At 40.9% G+C, this 18397-nt stretch overlaps 1 protein-coding gene across 10 annotated transcripts in view; it reads left to right on the forward strand.

Annotated features, from left to right (window-relative positions):
- Positions 1–2607: 2607 nt before the first annotated feature.
- GBF1 (golgi brefeldin A resistant guanine nucleotide exchange factor 1) overlaps positions 2608–18397 on the forward strand; it is a 124588-nt gene continuing 108798 nt past the window's right edge. For 8 of the 10 annotated variants that reach the window (XM_070780714.1, XM_070780717.1, XM_070780716.1 and 5 more), the window contains exons 1-3: positions 2609–2863; positions 14970–15078; positions 16519–16585. In XM_070780714.1, the coding sequence (XP_070636815.1) occupies positions 14983–15078; positions 16519–16585 (163 nt within the window). In that variant the 5' untranslated portion in view covers positions 2609–2863; positions 14970–14982. Of the gene's footprint in view, positions 2864–14969; positions 15079–16518; positions 16586–18397 lie in introns of all 10 variants that reach the window. The other 2 variants (XM_070780721.1, XM_070780715.1) reach the window with 2 other exon arrangements.

The raw sequence follows: 18397 nt of genomic DNA on the forward strand, positions 1-18397 counted from the left end.
TTGTTTGCTATCAGGATAAAGGCTAAGCTCCCTTGCATGGCATAGAAGAGTTTGAGGACCTGATTCTGTCTTAATATTCAATCTCCTTGTGGTTTCCTGTATATCTCCAACAGTAATGTGTTTCCAAACATTCTTCATTTTGCCAACTCCTACTCACCCTGCTAAGCTCCACTGAGGCCTCATTCTCTCCGGGAAGCCTTTCCTGAATTCCCAGGTTATCCAGAAGTCCAGCCTCTTGCTCCCACAACCCTCCTGTGTGTAGATCTATTACCTTACCCATCATATTGAAGAGATCAGTTTATGTGTTGTTCCCTATAATGCTAAGATTTAGGGGTGCGAGGACCATATCTTCCTCATCTTTCTATTCTTAGGCATTATATAGACACTCAGTACTAATATCTAAGAGAGAGATGTTTTCCTTGGAAAAATGGAGGTTAGAAGGTGCTGGGGCATTATCATTTCTCTTTGCCTCATCTCTAACACACAATTCCATTCATGCTTTTAGGTTGATTAATTTCTGGAGTGGAGATAGGATAGCAGGGAGTTTTGGCCTACTTAGAGGATTTTTCAGTTTATTATCTAGGACCTCTCAATCTGTGATAGGGTCAGAAGACCAAATCCAAGTTTTCAAATGAAGGTGGAAAATGGCTCAGAGGTAAGCTGGAAGAGATGCTACAGTGGTTGTATCATCAGCCTCTGACTCTCTTTGGGTGAAAGAGGCAAGATATTCAGCTGGACCCAGAGATCAGGAGCCCCATTTGTAGGTACACAGACCTACTGAGGAGTTCTTCGGGTCTGATGGGTTTCTCCATATTAGAGGATTCTAGCACAAGGCTTTGGATGGATGTCTGGTTTTGAGACCACATTCCTATGGGGTTAGGAATGTAACTTCCTTAGACTTGCTGCTGCTGCTAAGTTGCTTCAGTCGTGTCTGACTCTGTGCAACCCCATAGATGGCAGCCCACCAGGCTCCCCCGTCCCTGGGATTCTCCAGGCAAGAACACTGGAGTGGGTTGCCATTTCCTTCTCCAATGCATGAAAGTGAAAAGTGAGAGGGAAGTCGCTCAGTCTTGTCTGACTCTTATTGACCCCATGGACTGCAGCCTACCAGGGTCCTCTGTCCATGGGATTTTCCAGGCAAGAGTACTGGAGTGGGGTGCCATTGCCTTCTCCGTCCTTAGATTTGAGTCATCCATAAGTGAGAGGAAATGGGGGAGAGAGCTGGATCTTTTTTTCATCTTTCTAGCAGTCTCTTCAGGTCTGTAGGGACACCTAGGCTTTATTCAAGCAGATAGGCTAGGAACTCCAACATTCAATCTGCAAGGAGAAAACTCATCCTTCTGTCCCCTTTCTACACAAACTACTAGGTCACTCTAAATATCCTAGCAACTTCTATCATCTCTTGCCAGGGGAGAGGCAACTAGGGGCATCTTGCTCTCAGATGTTTTATCATTTCTAAGGCTTCAGGAAAGCCTTCAGTTTCCTGTCACTGGTGATATGGACTAGCCCGTGTGATTAGCTTTTTTCCGGATAGGTAAAGAATATCCAGGGACTTCCCAGGTGGTGTAATGGAAAGAATCTGCCTGCCAATGCAGGGGATGCAGGAGAGGCAGGCTCGATCCCTGGGATGGGAAGATCCCCTGGGGAAGGAAATGGGAACCCAGTATTCTTGCCTGTGAAATCCCACGGATAGGGGAGCCTGATGGGCTGCAATCCATGGGGTCACAAAGAGTCGATATGACCTAGAGACTGAGCAAAAGAAATCAAGGCTTCGGATGAGGGTCAGAGCTGAGTCACAGTCTAATAAACTAAAGTGTAAGAGGTATCGAGGGGCAGTGAAAAAAAGAACTGGACTAGAGGTGAGGACACTTAGGTTTGTCTCTGCTCTGTCATTAACTAGATATACAAACATGGGGGCTGTCTTTCCATTCTGGGACTCAGTTTCCTGATCCATAAAATGAAAGGACTTGAATTAAATATCCAAGCCTGTTGTCACCTCCCATTGTCTATTTCAGGATGATAGGCATAAGGCACAAGACACAGAAACAAAGTTGAGATGGGACAGATTCATTATGAGAAGTCAAGCAAGCAGAAGGCACGGTGGGGGATGGGAGGTTGGAATAGATTGCTCCCTTGAGCTGCCTTGAAAGGAAACGATTCCTCAAGTTTATAGTATTGGCCCAGGTGACTTTAATAGGGAGAAGCGGCCGGTTTCGGCCTAGAGAGAATAGTGTCGGCCACTCAAGGCTCTCAAAACGGACTCCGCCCCCTTTCCAGCAAATCATAGCTTTCTTCCCCATAATGCCCAGCAGCCACTGCCAAACTGTGCACTGCAACCTAACTCTACCTAACTCCACCTCTCCAACTGCCAGCATAATTTCTGCTTTTTTACTGGTTCTAGGAACTGTCACTCAGAGAGTCCTCGTATCCGTTGGTTGTCCCCTGCCTATCTTTTTCTTTCCCTTGTAATCTCGCCTCTTTAGGCACTACCCGCCTCCCGACGCCAATTTCCTTCCTTCGATTGGGTAACCGAAATGCCATTTTTCACGATGCGAAGCTATGATTGGCTATGAGCGGCAGGGCTCGTGCAGATACCAGGCAGCGGGCTAGACTGAGGCTAGTTACCACGTCAGTGAGCTGACAGGGAAGGTAGCCGGCTCCACCGCCCGTTCTGGCCGACTCTTCCTGGCTAATTGGGTGGGCTTTGATTTCGGCCTCAACTCCCGGAAAGGGCTCCTTTCCTGCTCCTATCTGCCGCCAGAGCCGGGAGAGCCGCTCAGAGACGCCTTCGAGGCCCGGGCTGGACATGAACAGCCGCCGCCGGTCCTGGGACTAGGCCCCGCCATTTTGGATCCGCTGACAGGTCAGCGAAGTCTCTTATTAGAGTTCCAGTGTCGTGAAGGCCGCCCTGACATCACGAGGGGGAATAAGGAGAGGAGAGCCCTTAAACCGAATGAGCCGGGTTGGGTTAGGGACGCAGGGGCAAGAACGAGATGAGAGAGAGATTGTTGTGGGAGGGCACTGGGAGAGGTGCAGGGGGCAAAGGTCAGGCCTCTGCCGCCGGAGGGGCGACTTCAACTCTGCCTTTTGATCTCTTGCAAGTACCCGAATCCTTCTCCCTGTGTTTCCAGGCTTAGCCTATTTCCTGTCTTTTGGAGCTTCCCGCGTCTTCCTTCCAGTTTTCAGAAGCTGAAAGCAAACTTGCAGAGTATCATATCTACATTTCAGGGTTGATTTTTAGAGCTTGGATGAGAGTCTCACTGGATTTTGTGCAGCGCCCACTTCTGTGTGACTGCCTCTTTAACACAGCTGAACTGCTTCATTAATGATGATGAACTAATCATCACTACTACTAGACCAGGTAGTGAGAAAGCTTGTGGAAGGACTGAGGCCAGCCTCCCGAGGACCTGTTTAAGAGAAGGCTTTCCTTTTATGGGGCTGCTCACCTGCCAGTCTGGGTCTGTGTGTAAACACTGGGCTTAATCTTCTGCGCCTCTTTCATCTTTTACAAATATTTTCTTCAGGTGTATATTTTTGGTTGCCATCTCTTCCCCAGGTCTTCTCTTCACTTGTCCTAAGGAGATGAAGTTTAATTTCAAGGAAGCCATTCTATTACAACATATTTGGAGGAGAGCAGAGAGGAATTTGAAAACCTGTGAAGTTGGTACTGTTGGCCTATTATTTTTAGTGGTAGGAAGAGTCATGAGAGATATTCAATCAGTTTAAAAGTGGTAGGGTCAGGACAGCAGAATGAATGATGGAACATAACCCCAAAGAGCGTAGTTTGTGGTGCTGTGATGACTTTGACAAACTGCTGTATTGTAAAGCTATAAGAGTCCCTCAGTGGTAAAGAATGCCTTTAAAAATAAGGAATAGGTATAGTGTCTTTTAATGCACGACATAGAACTTGGCATGCTTTTAAATCAGGTATACAAGGCACACCTCTGGACCCTGTGGAGGATACAAATGGAAAGGTCTGATTGGAGGTTGCTTTGCTGTGCTCAGTTTATGTGCTCTAAAAAGCAGTAGCAATATATGTGTACTGGCCTATACTGTGCATGTCAACCTAAGTGCCTTTTAGCCTGTAATGTACACTCAGTAAGTGTTATCCATACCTAGGATTAGAGTTAGTGTGTGATCCTGTGGCCTGGTTCTAACCCTGGCAGTCAGGCCTTTTGCATGGTGAGGTAGTAACAAGGAGAATCTAAACCTCATTATGTTAGAAGGGAAAACAATCTAGGTTCTAGAGTGACTAAACTGTGCCCTCCTGAAATTGTGTGTGTATGTATTTGTTGATTTAAAATAAATGGGGTGGAAATTATAGGACACTATTTGCATTTTGAACTTATTTGAACTTATCTAACCTGAAGTATCCAGGGTCTGCTTTTCTCATCTGGGTTGACAGGCCCTGTTGATCCCTGTTGAGTTGATAATGCTTTGCATAATAGGCAGTCTAGTCTTTGGATATAGTATAACCAGTTCAGCATCTTTTCAGTTGGGCTTGGAGGTAAGTTAGGCATCAAAGATTTTACCTTTTCTTATTTAAAAAGTCATTTTCTGGATAGAAATAATTCTTTACTTCCAGCCCCCATCCCAAATCAGAAAATTTGTTCTTCCTTCAAGATTTGTATTTGAGCTTCTTTTTATAAGTGCCTGTAAACAGTACATTCTAATCTTGACAGTGATGCTCATTGGCACAGTGGGAACTCAGGTTGTAGACACATCTCATGAGTAGCTGGGCACCAATCCCAGTTGAACTCAAGTTCTCAGTAGTTACACTACTACTTCCTTCTCTGTGTTCCAGAAGGCAGGATGACTGCCACTTTTAGATAATAACTTTATTGTTTGGGTACTTAAACTGGCTAGCAATTAGAGAGGAAAAAGACACAGCTCCTGCTTTTGAGGAGACCCATTGTCTTTATACAGTACTCACTGGAAGGATCAGCCTTGTCTTTGCACAGCACTTCTATTGATTGATCAGTCTGTCCTTGTGATTCAAGGTGACTAATTAGAATGATTCTGTTGTGGGGTAATTGTGGAACTGAGTTGAAGGGAGTCAGGGAGGTTAATTTTACCTCTGGCTAGAAGAGCTGTGTAATTGTTAGCTCTTTAGCTTTTATTCTTCCTCTTTTTCTGTATTTCATTATGTTCAATGGCAGTTGTTTATTTAAATGAAAATGTACTGGACTTTGTGGTGATTTGGAGCCCACTTGTAGTGGATGTGATCATGAAATAATGATTTATTGCCATCATATAAATAAACTAGGAAAAAAAAAAAAGTAAATAAACTAGGGATTGCAAGCTCAAATGCCTGAGTATCAGGCAGGTAATGTAATTGAGTGAAGTGAGCCAGGAGGGAATGTGTTAGGATATAGTAGTGACTATAGTTGGAGAAGGCAATGGCAGCCCACTCCAGTACTCTTGGCTGGAAAATCCCATGGACGGAGGGCCCTGGTGGGCTGCAGTCCATGGGGTTGCTAAGAGTCAGACACGACTGAGCAACTTCATTTTCACTTTTCACTTTCATGCATTGGAGAAGGAAATGGCAACCCACTCCAGTGTTCTTGCCTGGAGAATCCCAGGGAAGGGGGAGCCTGGTGGGCTGCCGTCTATGGGGTCGCACAGAGTCGGACATGACTGAAGTGACTTAGCAGCAGCAGCAGCAGCAGCAGCAGTGACTGTAGTGTACTGAAATGTGAGCACAGTATGACCATGCTTCCTATTTTTCAGGAGAAACTGGGAATTCAGATCATTATGTTTTAAACTGTTGGCAACTAGTTAAATTATTTAAAAGCCTTTTACAGGTGGAAAATACGTCTGTGGACTGGATTCTGTGCCATGACAGTGGAGGATGACTCCTGATACTCAAGATGAGCAGACCTCATGAGACTTAATCACTGCAGTTCTCTATGTATAATCATACAGACTCACTTTTTAATATTTGTCCTACTCTGCCAACTTTTATGCTGAGTTGTCATGTTGGATGCTCTGAGTGGTTAAAAGATGAGTGAGAGAAAGAAGCCTTGTTTCGTTTTTCATCTCCAAGGTGACAGAAAGGACATCTTTGGACAACTTTGGGCTTATCTCAGTAATTCACTGCATATAGTTCTTGGGATAACCTCAGAATCTCTATAGAGGGAGGAAGTGGAATGGCAGAGCTGGGGTACACCAGTCACCTGCTTATGGGGTTGGGAGGATTTTCCAGTTGTATCCTCTCAGGGAATCAGCTTATTTCTTGGTTTGATTTTCTCTTACCTCCATACTTGAAGTAAATTTCTTGAGCCCAGTAAGTTATTTACTACTTCAGTAATTTTTGTTCACTTTCAACAAAGCACAGAATACTTTCAACAAAGCACAGAATTATGGCATGTTCTTTGGCTAGCTATAGAAACCTTAAAAGCTCTGCATCTTTGGTGATTCTCTGGGATGTTAGAGAGATGAGTGAAGATAAACCTTGGAAGGGCCAGTTGATAGTTGTTCAGCTCCCTGGTACCTTCTACCTTCTCAGTATGCCCATCAGAGTTTTCTTGGTTTACATAGCTCTGTACTAGACATCAGAACACCATGAAAAAGAAAAAACCCTGAGTTTTTGCCTTTGGAGAATCTAATTTCTAGTTGGATAAGAACAACTTTTAAGCAATGAAGAAAAAAAATAATGGTCTACTAATAATCTGTATGTGTGTGTTCAGTCGCTTAGTCGTGTCCGACTCTTTGAGATCCCTTAGACTATAGCCCGCCGGGCTCCTCTGTCCATGGAATTCTCTAGGCAAGAATACCTGAGTGGGTTGCCATGCCCTTCTCCAGGGAATCTTCTGAACCAAGGGATCAAACCCTGGTCTCCTGTATTGCAGGCATATTCCTTACTGTCTGAGTTACCAAGGAAGCCCCAACTAATCTAGTACCAAAGAAAATAAGACACATATACATGAATATGAAGAATTGACAATTACATAAAGAATTGTAATTATTTACAATGTTTCATAGAAGAAATGTGAACATGCACATAGCATATGAGGAGACTTCAGGAAGATAGATGTAAATCAGAAGCATTATTCTTTGGTGGATAAATGTGGGTTCTTTTTGTCCGTAGAGTGGCTAATATGGAAGGTTTGTAACTTCTTTTAATAGTAGAGGAACAAACGTGGGTTACAGAAAGTTTTGCCTGCCCGGCTTAGAGTCCTTGTCTTCTGTGAAGCAATTGTTCTCACAAGAGGTGGATGTGAACTGCATCAATATTGAAGAGTCAGTCTTGGTATTCTTTCATTTATTCATTCAGTATTTATCAATTTTCTTACTATGTATGTATCATTTTTCTTTATCATTTTTCTGTGTAAAAGATGCTAAATTATGGTCTCTTCCTGAAATGCTCATAGACTCGTGGGAGAGACAGACTAAATAAATAATTATAAATTAGCATAAGATACGCTTAAACAGAGGTAGGTGCAGTGCTATGGGGTGACAGAAAAAAAAAAAACCAAACCACTCTTGGAAAGTGGGTTAGCTAGGGAGGACTTACACCTTAGGTATTACCATAATAACAGCCAATCTTTGAGGGGTTTTAATATTCCTAATAGCATGCTCGGCCTTAACAACAAGTGGATGAGGAGGTACTAGCTCAGTTTTGCAATGAGAACTGTAAACTGGGGCTCAGAGAGCCTAAGAAACTTGTTTAATTAAGATCATATAGGTAATAATAGTCAAGAATACCACTGTGGTATTCTAAGTCTCTCATTGACTTTTGGATGTAATGAGTAAGGATTTACCAGGTGAATAAGAATGGGAAAAAATGTTCAAAACGGAAAAGGAACAGCATGCACAAAGGCAGACAGCAAAGATCGTGACTTGAACAAGAAAGAACTTTTGATGTTCTATTTAAGAAATATTTTTTGGCCACACTGCAAGGCATGGATCCTAGTTTCCCAATCGGGGATCAAACCCACTCCCCCAGCATTGGGAGGGCAGAGTCTTAACCACTGGACCACCAGCGAAGTCCCTTGATGATCTCTTATATAAAGAGTATATAGAGCATACATGGGGCATCAGTGTCCCCAGCCAAGCTTAAAAAACAGAGCATTACCAAAGCTAGGGCAATGTGTATGCCCTTCCCTGTTAGTCACATCTTCCTCCCCTTAGCCCCTGTTGTAAATTTTTTGTGCTTCCCTGGGGTGTAGTCTAGAGGGAGTTGCTAGTTGATACAGTGACAACTGCTCTTTGGATCCTCTTGGGGTGTGTAACTGGGATGCTGCAAAATACTAGAGGAATCCTGTTAGACCCAGGTTTAAACAGATAGTGATTTCAAATAATATATGTTGCTCGGAATCTCTGAGCAGATAAGACAGTGGCTTATTTCCCTGGAGGATGTTAGTTGTTGTATTGTGTATTTAGTTGTTTGTTCTTATATTATTTCTGATAAAAGGTAAACCTTAAGTTCTTTTCTACCATACTCATGAGGTGTCTGCTGGCCTTTGTGACCTTGTGACAAGGGGGTTCTAGGTCGTTGGCTACCAGGCAGCAAGTGGTTCATCAGAGCTTCCCTTTTGAACCCAAAGGACAAATTTCCCTTGGGAGATTCTTGGGTAAGGAGACGTGTTTCAAGGCTTGGAGGGAGATTAGGCAACTCTACATAGTCCTTGAGAATAATTCCTCTTTATTCCCTACATGTTTCTTTTTTTTTTTTAACTAAGAAACTTATGACAATGATTTTTTTGTTAGACCTTTGCTATCTTAGAAATGTGTTAACTTTTGATGCCTAATGAATTTTGATTTAGTGTAGGTCGATTACTTCAGGTGGTATCCCAATTAATAACCTCAGATATGCAGATGACACCACCCTTATGGCAGAAAGTGAAGAGGAACTAAAAAGCCTCTTGATGAAGGTGAAAGTGGAAAGTGAAAAAGTTGGCTTAAAGCTCAACATTCGGAAAACGAAGATCATGGCATCCGGTCCCATCACGTCATGGGAAATAGATGGGGAAACAGTGTCAGACTTTATTTTTCTGGGCTCCAAAATCACTGCAGATGGTGACTGCAGCCATGAAATTAAAAGACGCTTACTCCTTGGAAGGAAGGTTATGACCAACCTAGATAGCATATTCAAAAGCAGAGACATTACTCTGCCAACAAAGGTTCGTCTAGTCAAGGCTATGGTTTTTCCTGTGGTCATGTATGGACGTGAGAGTTGTACTGTGAAGAAGGCTGAGCACCAAAGAATTGATGCTTTTGAACTGTGGTGTTGGAGAAGACTCTTGAGAGTCCCTTGGATTGCAAGGAGATCCAACCAGTCCGTTCTGAAGGAGATCAGCCCTGGGATTTCTTTGGAAGGAGTGATGCTAAAGCTGAAACTCCAGCACTTTGGCCACCTCATGCAAAGAGTTGACTCATTGGAAAAGACTCTGATGCTGAGAGGGATTGGGGGCAAGAGGAGAAGGGGATGACAGAGGATGAGATGGCTGGATGGCATCACTGACTCGATGGACATGAGTCTGAGTGAACTCTGGGAGTTGGTGATGGACAGGGAGGCCTGGCGTGCTTCGATTCATGGGGTCACAAAGAGTCAGACACGACTGAGCGACTGATCTGATCTGATCTGATCTGATCCCAATTAAAAATTTATTTCTTCTGAAAGCCTTCCAAATAGCATGTAGATCTCAGATAAGTCTTGACACTTTTGTTTGCAATTTGTGGTATAGTGTTGTTTCTTGTTTCTGTATTGTTCTCAGTATGGGTGTTTTCTCTCTTGCTCTTAGTTCTTTATTTAAAAAATTTTTTTTATTTACTTTTGGTTGTACTGGGTCTTCGCTGCTTCACAGGCTTTTCTCTAGTTGTGGTACATGGGCTTCTCTTTGCTGTGGCTTCTCTTGTCGCCGAGCACGGATTCTAGGGCGGCTGGACTTCAGTAGGTGCGGTTCCTGGACTCTAGAGCACAGGCTCAATAGTTGTGGCCCAGGGGCTTAGTTGTTCCGTGGCACGTGGGATCTTCCTGGATCAGGGATCCAACCCATGTCTCCTGCATTGGCAACTGATTCCCACCACTGAACCATTAGGGAATTCCTCTTAGTTCTTCAAAAGAGAAATTAAAGGTACTTCCCTGGCAGTCCAGTGGTTAAGACCCCGAGCTTCTGCTATGGAGGGAATCACGGGCAGGGGACCTGTGTTCGATCCTGGATCGGGGAACTAAGATCCCACATGCCCTGGAGCACAACCAAAAAAAAGAGAAATTAAATATTCTTATTTTATAGTGGTCCTCTCCAGGCCCCCCCAAATATTTTTTACAATGATTGTAGTCAGTATATATACTACATATATTGAAAGCCCTCCAGGCCCCCCACTTGCTTTTGTAGCTTTACCTGCTATTATTCTCCTAGGAATAATGTTCCAACAAGTCTGGAATAATCCTGATCCTTTACATACTGAATTTTCCCACCAGTAAGCTTTTGCTCTTGCCATTCTCTTGTATTTTTGGCTGTTTGAATCCTGTTTTACATTTGCTTTTCCAGTGTTCTCTAACAGGAATATTTTCTCTACTTCACCCCTGTGACACTGCGTACCACTCATGTATTGGGATATGTACGGGTTGTGTATAGATGTATGTGTTTAATCTATTAGATTATAAATTCCTTGTGGGTGGATAGGGATAATTCGGTATGACTGTGTCTAGCATTTTGCTTAGCATATGCTAAGTAATATCTGGTTGACTGAGGTGAATGTTTATTAGTTAATTAACTTTGATTGCTGTTCTTAATCATTTACACATGAAATAATACAACTATTTTTCTAAAGAGCTACTCATTTTTAAAAATCTAAAATTTAAAAAACTTTAAATTTTAAAGTTTAAAAATAGGTAATATATGTATGTGACACAAAATTCAAAAAGTATAAAAGAATATACAAAGAAAAGTAAGGCTTCCCCCCTCCACTGTGAGAGGAAGGAACTAGAAGTTCCGTTCTCCAGTGGCAGCCTCTGTTGTGTGCTATGTCAACTCGCCTCAGTCATGTTTGATTCTCTGCAATCTTTTGAACTATAGCCCGCCAGGCTCCTCTGTTCACGAGATTCTCCAGGCAAGATTACTAGAGTGGGTTGCCATGCCCTCTTCCAGGGGATCTTCCCAATCCAGGAATTGAACCTGTGTCTCTTACGTCTCCTGCTTTGGCAGGTGGGTTCTTTACTTCTAGTGCTGCGTGGGAAACCCAATGTTTAACACTCTTCCACACTGGGGAATCGAACCCTGGTCTCCCAAATGACAGGTGGGGATACTCACCACTATGCTAAGAGTGTCTTAAAAATCTTTCCAGAGATCTAGAACATATTCATCTTGCCTAAATAATTTAAGGAAGAAGAGGTACTAGAGATTTTCTGATACTTTAAGTTATTTTTAAATTTATTTTTCTTCTACTTCTTGATTCTCTTCCTCTTCATCATTATGTGTTCTCATCATTGAATCTTCTCCATTCATTGAAGAGAATATTATTGTGTGCCTAGAGCATTTAGTCTTCTGAGACTAACCTAGTTGTTTCTTTAAATTGTTATTAAAATAAATGTTGGGACTTCCCTGATGGTCCAGTGGTTAAAATTCTGTGTTCCCAATGCAGGGGGCATCATTTCGATCCCTGGTTGGGGAAGATCCCACATACTACATGGTGAGGCCAAAAAAACAAAATCTTTAAACAATGGATACTATCTTTTGTTGGAATTCCCTGTGGATTGAGAGAGGTGTTATGGGCCTTTACAAAATTTGTACTTTTTTCCTTTGTCATAGTAGTTTACATGCTTCTCACTTTCTTTATGCAAAATATGCAAATAGAGCTACTTGCAGCGTGCTTCCCCCCCACCCCCCACCCGGTGTCTCTGGTTCAGTTTTCTTTTAGATCCTGCTGAACTCTATAAATGCCTCAAGGGCAGAAATTATATCTCATTTCTTTCATAATTATTAATTTTAAATTATATTGATAGTATAGTAATACATTCTTGTAAAAAATTAGAACATAGATAAGGCTATGCTGCTGCTGCTGCTAAGTCGCTTCAGTCGTGTCCGACTCTGTGCAACCCCATAGATGGCAGCCCACCAGGCTCCACTGTCCCTGAGATTCTCCAGGCAAGAACACTGGAGTGGGTTGTTATTTCCTTCTCCAATGCAGGAAAGTGAAAAGTGAGAGGGAAGTCGCTCAGTCGTGTCCGACTCTTCAAGACCCCATGGACTGCAGCCCACCAGGCTCCTCCATCCATGGGATTTTCCAGGCAAGAGTGCTGGAGTGGGGTGCCTTTATAAGTATCCTCTGATTGCAACCTAATTTCATAATACCTTCTCTAGAGATAACTGTGGTTATTGAGTTTTGGTACATCTGCTCAAACCTTTTATTCATTGTTTACATATCTCTGTATATACCTATATCTCTCTATATACCTGTAACGACATTAGATGACTCACAAACACAGTATTTCAAGGGAAAAAGACAAATTGCAGAAGAATACATACAATCTGATATTATACAAAATATAAAAATAGGCAGAATGATACATACTGTCTAAAGATACATATCAATGAAGTAAAAGTATAAAGCAACATTAAAATTTTAATAAACATCAGATTTAGAATAGTGGGGACTATGGATGAAAGAGAGAAGGATGTAATTAGGAAGGACTTCAGTTGTACTGTTCATAATCTGGATACTGGCTTGTTATATCACTCTTTATATCTTGAAAGTGAAAGAAAGTGTTAGTCACTCAGTCATGTCCAGCTGTTTGCGAACCTGTTAACTGTGGCCTGTCAGACTCCTATGCCCATGGAATTCTCCAGGCAAGATTACTAGAATGGGTTGCCATTCCCTTCTCCAGGGGGATCTTCCCATCCCAGGGATCTAACTCAGGTCTCCTGAAATGAAGGCAGATTCTTTACCAACTAAGCCACCAGGGAAGCCCGTTTATATCTTTGTTGCTGTTGTTCAGTTGCTCAATCATGCCCGACTCTTTGCGACCCGATGGACTGCAGCATGCCAGGCTTTCCAGTCCTTCACCATCTCCCAGAGCTTGCTCAAACTCATATCCATTGAATTTGTGGTACCATCCAACCATCTCATCCTCTGTCATCCCCTTCTCCTGCCTTCAGTCTTTCCCAGCAGGAGTCTTTTCTAAGAGTCCTGAAAAGGAGTCTTTTCAGGGTCTTTTCTAATGAGTAAGCTCGTCGCATTAGGTGGCCAAAATATTGGAGCTTCAGCTTCAGTATCAGTCCTTCCAGTGAATAGTCAGGGTTGATTTCCTTTAGGATTGACTGGTTTGATCTCCTTGCAGTCCAAGGGCTTTATATCTTACTTTATGTTAAATATTACATATTTTTAAAAACGAAACTCTAGTATTTTATGTAGGATTGGTTAGTTGGTTTTTACATAACTGGTGACATATAATCATATACTACAGTTTTTTTGTTTTTTCATTTCACAGTATGTCTGAGGCTCTTTCCATGTCTTTTGCTCTGTTCCTTAGCACTCTGAAAGATGCCTTATGCATAGTAGCTGCTCATTAAGTATTTCTGAAATCGCTTCACTTACTCTGTTAACCTCACTGTTTTTTATTTTATTTTTAATTGGAGGATAATTACTTTACAGTATTGTGATGGTTTCTGCCATACATCAACGTGAATCAGCCACAGGCATACACATGTCCCCTCCCTCTAAAAACCTCCCTCCCTATCCCATGCCTCTAGGTTGTCACAGAGCACCAGCTTTGGATTTCTTGTGTCATGCAGCAAATTCCCACTGGCTATCTATTTTACATATGGTAATGTATATGTTTCAATACTGCTCTCTCAAATCATCCCACCCTCTCCCTCCCCAACAATGATCTTATGTCTGCATCTTCTTTGCTGCACTGTGAGTAGGATCATCAGTACCATCTTTCTAGATTCCATATATATTGCTAGTATACAATATTTGTCTTCCTTTTTCTGACTTCACTCTGTATAATAGACTCTGGGTTTATCCACCTCATTAGAATCGACTCAAATGCATCCCTTTTTTATTGCTGAGTAATATTCCATTGTATATATGTACCACAACTTCTTTATCCATTCGTCTGTTGAGGGACATACAGGTTGCTTCTGTGTCCTAGCTATTGTAAAAAGTGCTGCAGTGGATAGTGCTGCACTGGGGTACATGTGTAGCCTTAGTGTTTTAATTTTCCTTGAGCCTGATCTAAATGTCTATATAACTGTGTGTCTCCCCTTCCCTTCTCTTTATCCCTTTTGCTTTTTAAAATTTTGTCTATTTTGAGGAGGATTCTAAATAATGGGAAGTGATTAGGTTGGTTTTATAAGCTCCTATTAAGGTTTTCTCTATGCCAAGAAGAGTCTACCTTTCAGTTTGCTTATTAGAGATTTCTTGCTATAAGTAAGTGAACTTGACTTTTTAGAACTTTTCAAAGCTTGCATCACTGCCACTGTCCAATTTTCTGGAGCTGACTTGGCAGAATAAATGCAGTCTAAAAATTGATATTGTAACTGTGGTTCCATACTAAGGCTATTTTTCTAACAGCCTTCATTCTTTTTTTTTTTTTTAACTTAGACCTTCATTACTGATTGGGTTGATAAAGTAAAAGAACAATAGGAAGGTCTGAAATATTTCTTTAACAAGCTAGGCACACAGAGGTATCTGCTTGTCTTCATGCTTTGTAGGGTAGATTTGAGGGACATTGACTTTGAGGAATTTGAATGCTTTTTAGAGATTGCTGAGGTGCCTTAGAGAAATTTTCTGGTGTGATGTTTTTGGAGTTGTATCTTGAACTTTTAGAGACCTCTAGAAGAGCCAGGTAATTGGATTCATAACATAAGAAGGACCTTATCACATTTTAGTATTATAGGTGGGGAATCTTGGTACTAAAAAGCTAAATTAATAGTTCTAACTTTATCAGGTACTGATTCAAGCATGGGGATGCTCTTGGGTAACCAAATATTAACTAACTTTTCTCTTAACTGTTTCAGTAGGTTTGCCAGGATGGTGGATAAAAATATTTACATCATTCAAGGGGAAATTAACATTGTGGTTGGGGCCATCAAACGAAATGCCCGATGGAGCACCCATACACCACTGGTAAGTGGGGGATGGGCAGAACACTTGGTTACTGAGTTGTTGTAGGGGATCTGATACATGGTCAGTTTCCTGGTAATAATGATAAAAGGAGCAATTCAGAGTTTTTCAGAAGGGTATCAAGGACCCTTCTGTTTTATTTTAATAAGAGTCAAATTTATAAGCTGCCTTTTTTTCTCTAGAACCCAAAAGGTGATACCATTTTTCTTCTAGCTGTTTTTATAAGCAGCTTAAGCTAGTACTTGGAACCTCTTTGATATGTCTAAACATGTCAGAAAGATTTCTTATCTTCTTTTTTGTTTGTTTACTTTTTGAACCAGAAATTTTACTTCTAAGAATTTATTCTAATATTCAAATATTAGAAAAAAATTGCGATATAGATTCCTTACCTTCTGATTCCTGAGAACTATAATTAGCTATCAAATTCATTTCAATGAGTGCAGTTATTGGCACATGGAATATGGCTTTGTAATGGTACTCCTTGGAAATTCAGCAAGCTTTCAAATATAGAGACCAAATCTTGCTAATAAGATGAGTAAGCTTAACTGTTGTAAAGCTCTCTTTGTTGCATATGTATGTTCAGTGATGTTTTTGTTACAGTTGTATAAAACAGTTTTGAGTACAATTGTAAAATTAAAGTTTAGATATTTCTAGCTTGGTGAATATGTATATGTTTGTTTAGAAATTTCTCACTTTCATTAATAAAAATGAACTGTTTTATAAGTAAGAGGGGAGTTAACGGATGAATGTATATGACTATGATAGCTATGAAGAAAGAGAAGAGATAGGGTAATACATGTCTCAGTCTGTATGTTTCAGTCTGTTTGGGATGTTCTAACCCAATACCATGGACTGGGTAGCCTATAAACAGATTTTTTTTTTTAAACAATGTATTTATTTCCAGGGGCTGAAAGTTCAATATCAGAATGTTAGCATGCTTGGGTGAGGTACTTCTGGGTCTCAGATTTCTCATTGTATCCTTACATGGTAGAAGGGGCAAGGGAACACTCTTGGCATGTGGGATCTTAGTTCTCCGAGGAGGGATCAAACCTGTGCCCCCTGCAGTGGAAGCATGGAGTTTTAACCACTGGACCACCAGGGAAGTCCCAGCACAGAAGTTTTGAGGGGTCATGATCATTCAGACCATAGCACATATAGAAGACCTAGCAGTCTATGGTAACTTGAATGCCATGGTCTTGGTGTAGATTAACATTAGCACTTCAGGATGTACTATTTTAGGTAAGCCCAGGATACTTCTATGAGAATAAGAGATTAGGGAACTGGAAAAATGAACCATGGCTAACTTCCTTTTCGTCAGAAGGAAAACTGACTGAATTTTCTGGTTGGATTCAGAGAAAGAGCTCTTGATCTATCTTTTATTTCCTTTTTACTCTTGGTCTGATAATGGATTCTTTTTTTTTTTTTTTAATCTGTGTGTTATAGGATGAAGAAAGGGATCCTCTGCTGCATAGTTTCAGTCATCTAAAGGAGGTTTTAAACAATGTAACAGGTAAGTGTGTTTGATTTATTGCAAGGATGGGCAAACTTTTTCTTTATAGTATAAGACTATATGATATTTTAGGCTTTGCAGGCTGTAGCAACTGCAACTACTCAACTCTGTCATTGTAACTCAAATGCAGACTCAGATAATACTTAAATGAATAATAAATACAATTTTCTTTAAAAAAAAACAGGCTGCAAGCCAGTTTTGGCCCACAGGTGTAGTTTGCTCTGGTTTATTTTACTGCTGATCCTTCCTGGAGCTCTTAGTGTCCCACTTTAGTGGGGTATCGGCGTTCATACAATTATAAGCTTCCTTCTTTGCTTGAGTTATAAGTGTTATTTTTGGCTAATGTTCTGTTTTGTTTTAGCTATTTTTCTTTCTCTAACTCACGTATGCCGTCAGATAGGAAGTTGATGACACAAGTGAAGTATTTAATACTTGCAGTATAACCTTTCTCTTACAGAAAATCCTTACTGGTTTTAGGACCTGAGCTTTCTGTAATGCAGCTCTTTTAGTCTTCACTTGTTCCCAGAATCTTTTGTGTCACACACTCCGCCTTTGTTTTCCTAATCATAATTATCTTATGTAATATTTATATGTTTAAAATTTTCAAAGCCACTTTCACATTTATTACCTTATTGAATTTTTTTCACTTTTGTTTTATTTATATTTCAGATCAGAAACTTCATTCTTTCTTCTTTTAGTTTAATTGAGATGTAATTGATATATAGCACTATATAACTTTAAGATGTACATAGTGCTTTGAATTACATACATTATGAAATGATTTCCCAATAAGTTTAGTGAACATCTGTCATCTCACAGATACAAAATTAAAGAAATAGAAAAAAAAATTTTTTTTCTGGTGAGAACTCTTAGGATTTAGTCTCTTAACAACTTTCATGTGTAACATACAGCAGTGTTAATTACATTTTCATGTTGTATGTGCGTACATGCATGCTCAGTCACTCAGTACGTCTGACTCTTTCTGACCCCATAGACTATGGCTTGCCAGGCTCCTCTGTCCATGGGATTTTTCAAGCAAGAATATTGGAATGAAGAATACTGGTTGCCATTTCCTCCTCAGTGGGATCTTCCTGACCTAGGGATTAGACCCATGTCTCCTGCGTCAGCAGGTGGATTCTTTACCACTGGGTCACCTGTGAAGCCCATTGTGTTGTACATTACAGCCCTAATACTTATTTATCTTATAACTAGAAGATTGTGTCTTTTGGCTGCTTTCATCTAGTTCCTCTTTCCCCCACCCCCTGCCTCTGGAAACCACAAATCTGATCTTTTTGTTTGTGAGTTTATTTGTTTGCTTTTGAAATAGAATTGACCTGTAATACTATGTTCTTGCTATACAACATTGTGATTTGATGTTTCTGTACATTTCAAAATGTTCGCCATGATAAGCCTAGTTACTATACCTTTTTGAAACTTTTACACAACCTATGAGGGAGGCATGGCAGATTTGTCCCCCTTTTATGAATGAAGTTGAAGCCCAGAGATATTTTAAGTGATTTAGCTGAGATCACACTGATCCTAAGAAGTGGAGTCAGAACTCAAAACTAGAGTTCAGGCCCCTAACACCAGATTCAGTGCCCTGTTCTGTGTGGTTTCTGTTCATACAATTAGAGGAGAATGTACACAGGAAATGCTTTATATTATGTTTAAAAACATGTCGAGGGAAGAGTTAAAGGCTCAACACTTCATATTTTTCAAGCTGGTGGGGGGAAGATATAGACATAAAGGGAAAGCCTCAGGGCTGTGCTCCTCTGTTGACTATAAAGGGCTTTTGCAGTGTATATCCCTGGA

The sequence above is a fragment of the Bos indicus genome, chromosome 26 (genome assembly GCF_029378745.1).
Source record: "Bos indicus isolate NIAB-ARS_2022 breed Sahiwal x Tharparkar chromosome 26, NIAB-ARS_B.indTharparkar_mat_pri_1.0, whole genome shotgun sequence".
In the NCBI taxonomy this organism is placed as follows: Eukaryota; Metazoa; Chordata; class Mammalia; order Artiodactyla; family Bovidae; genus Bos; species Bos indicus.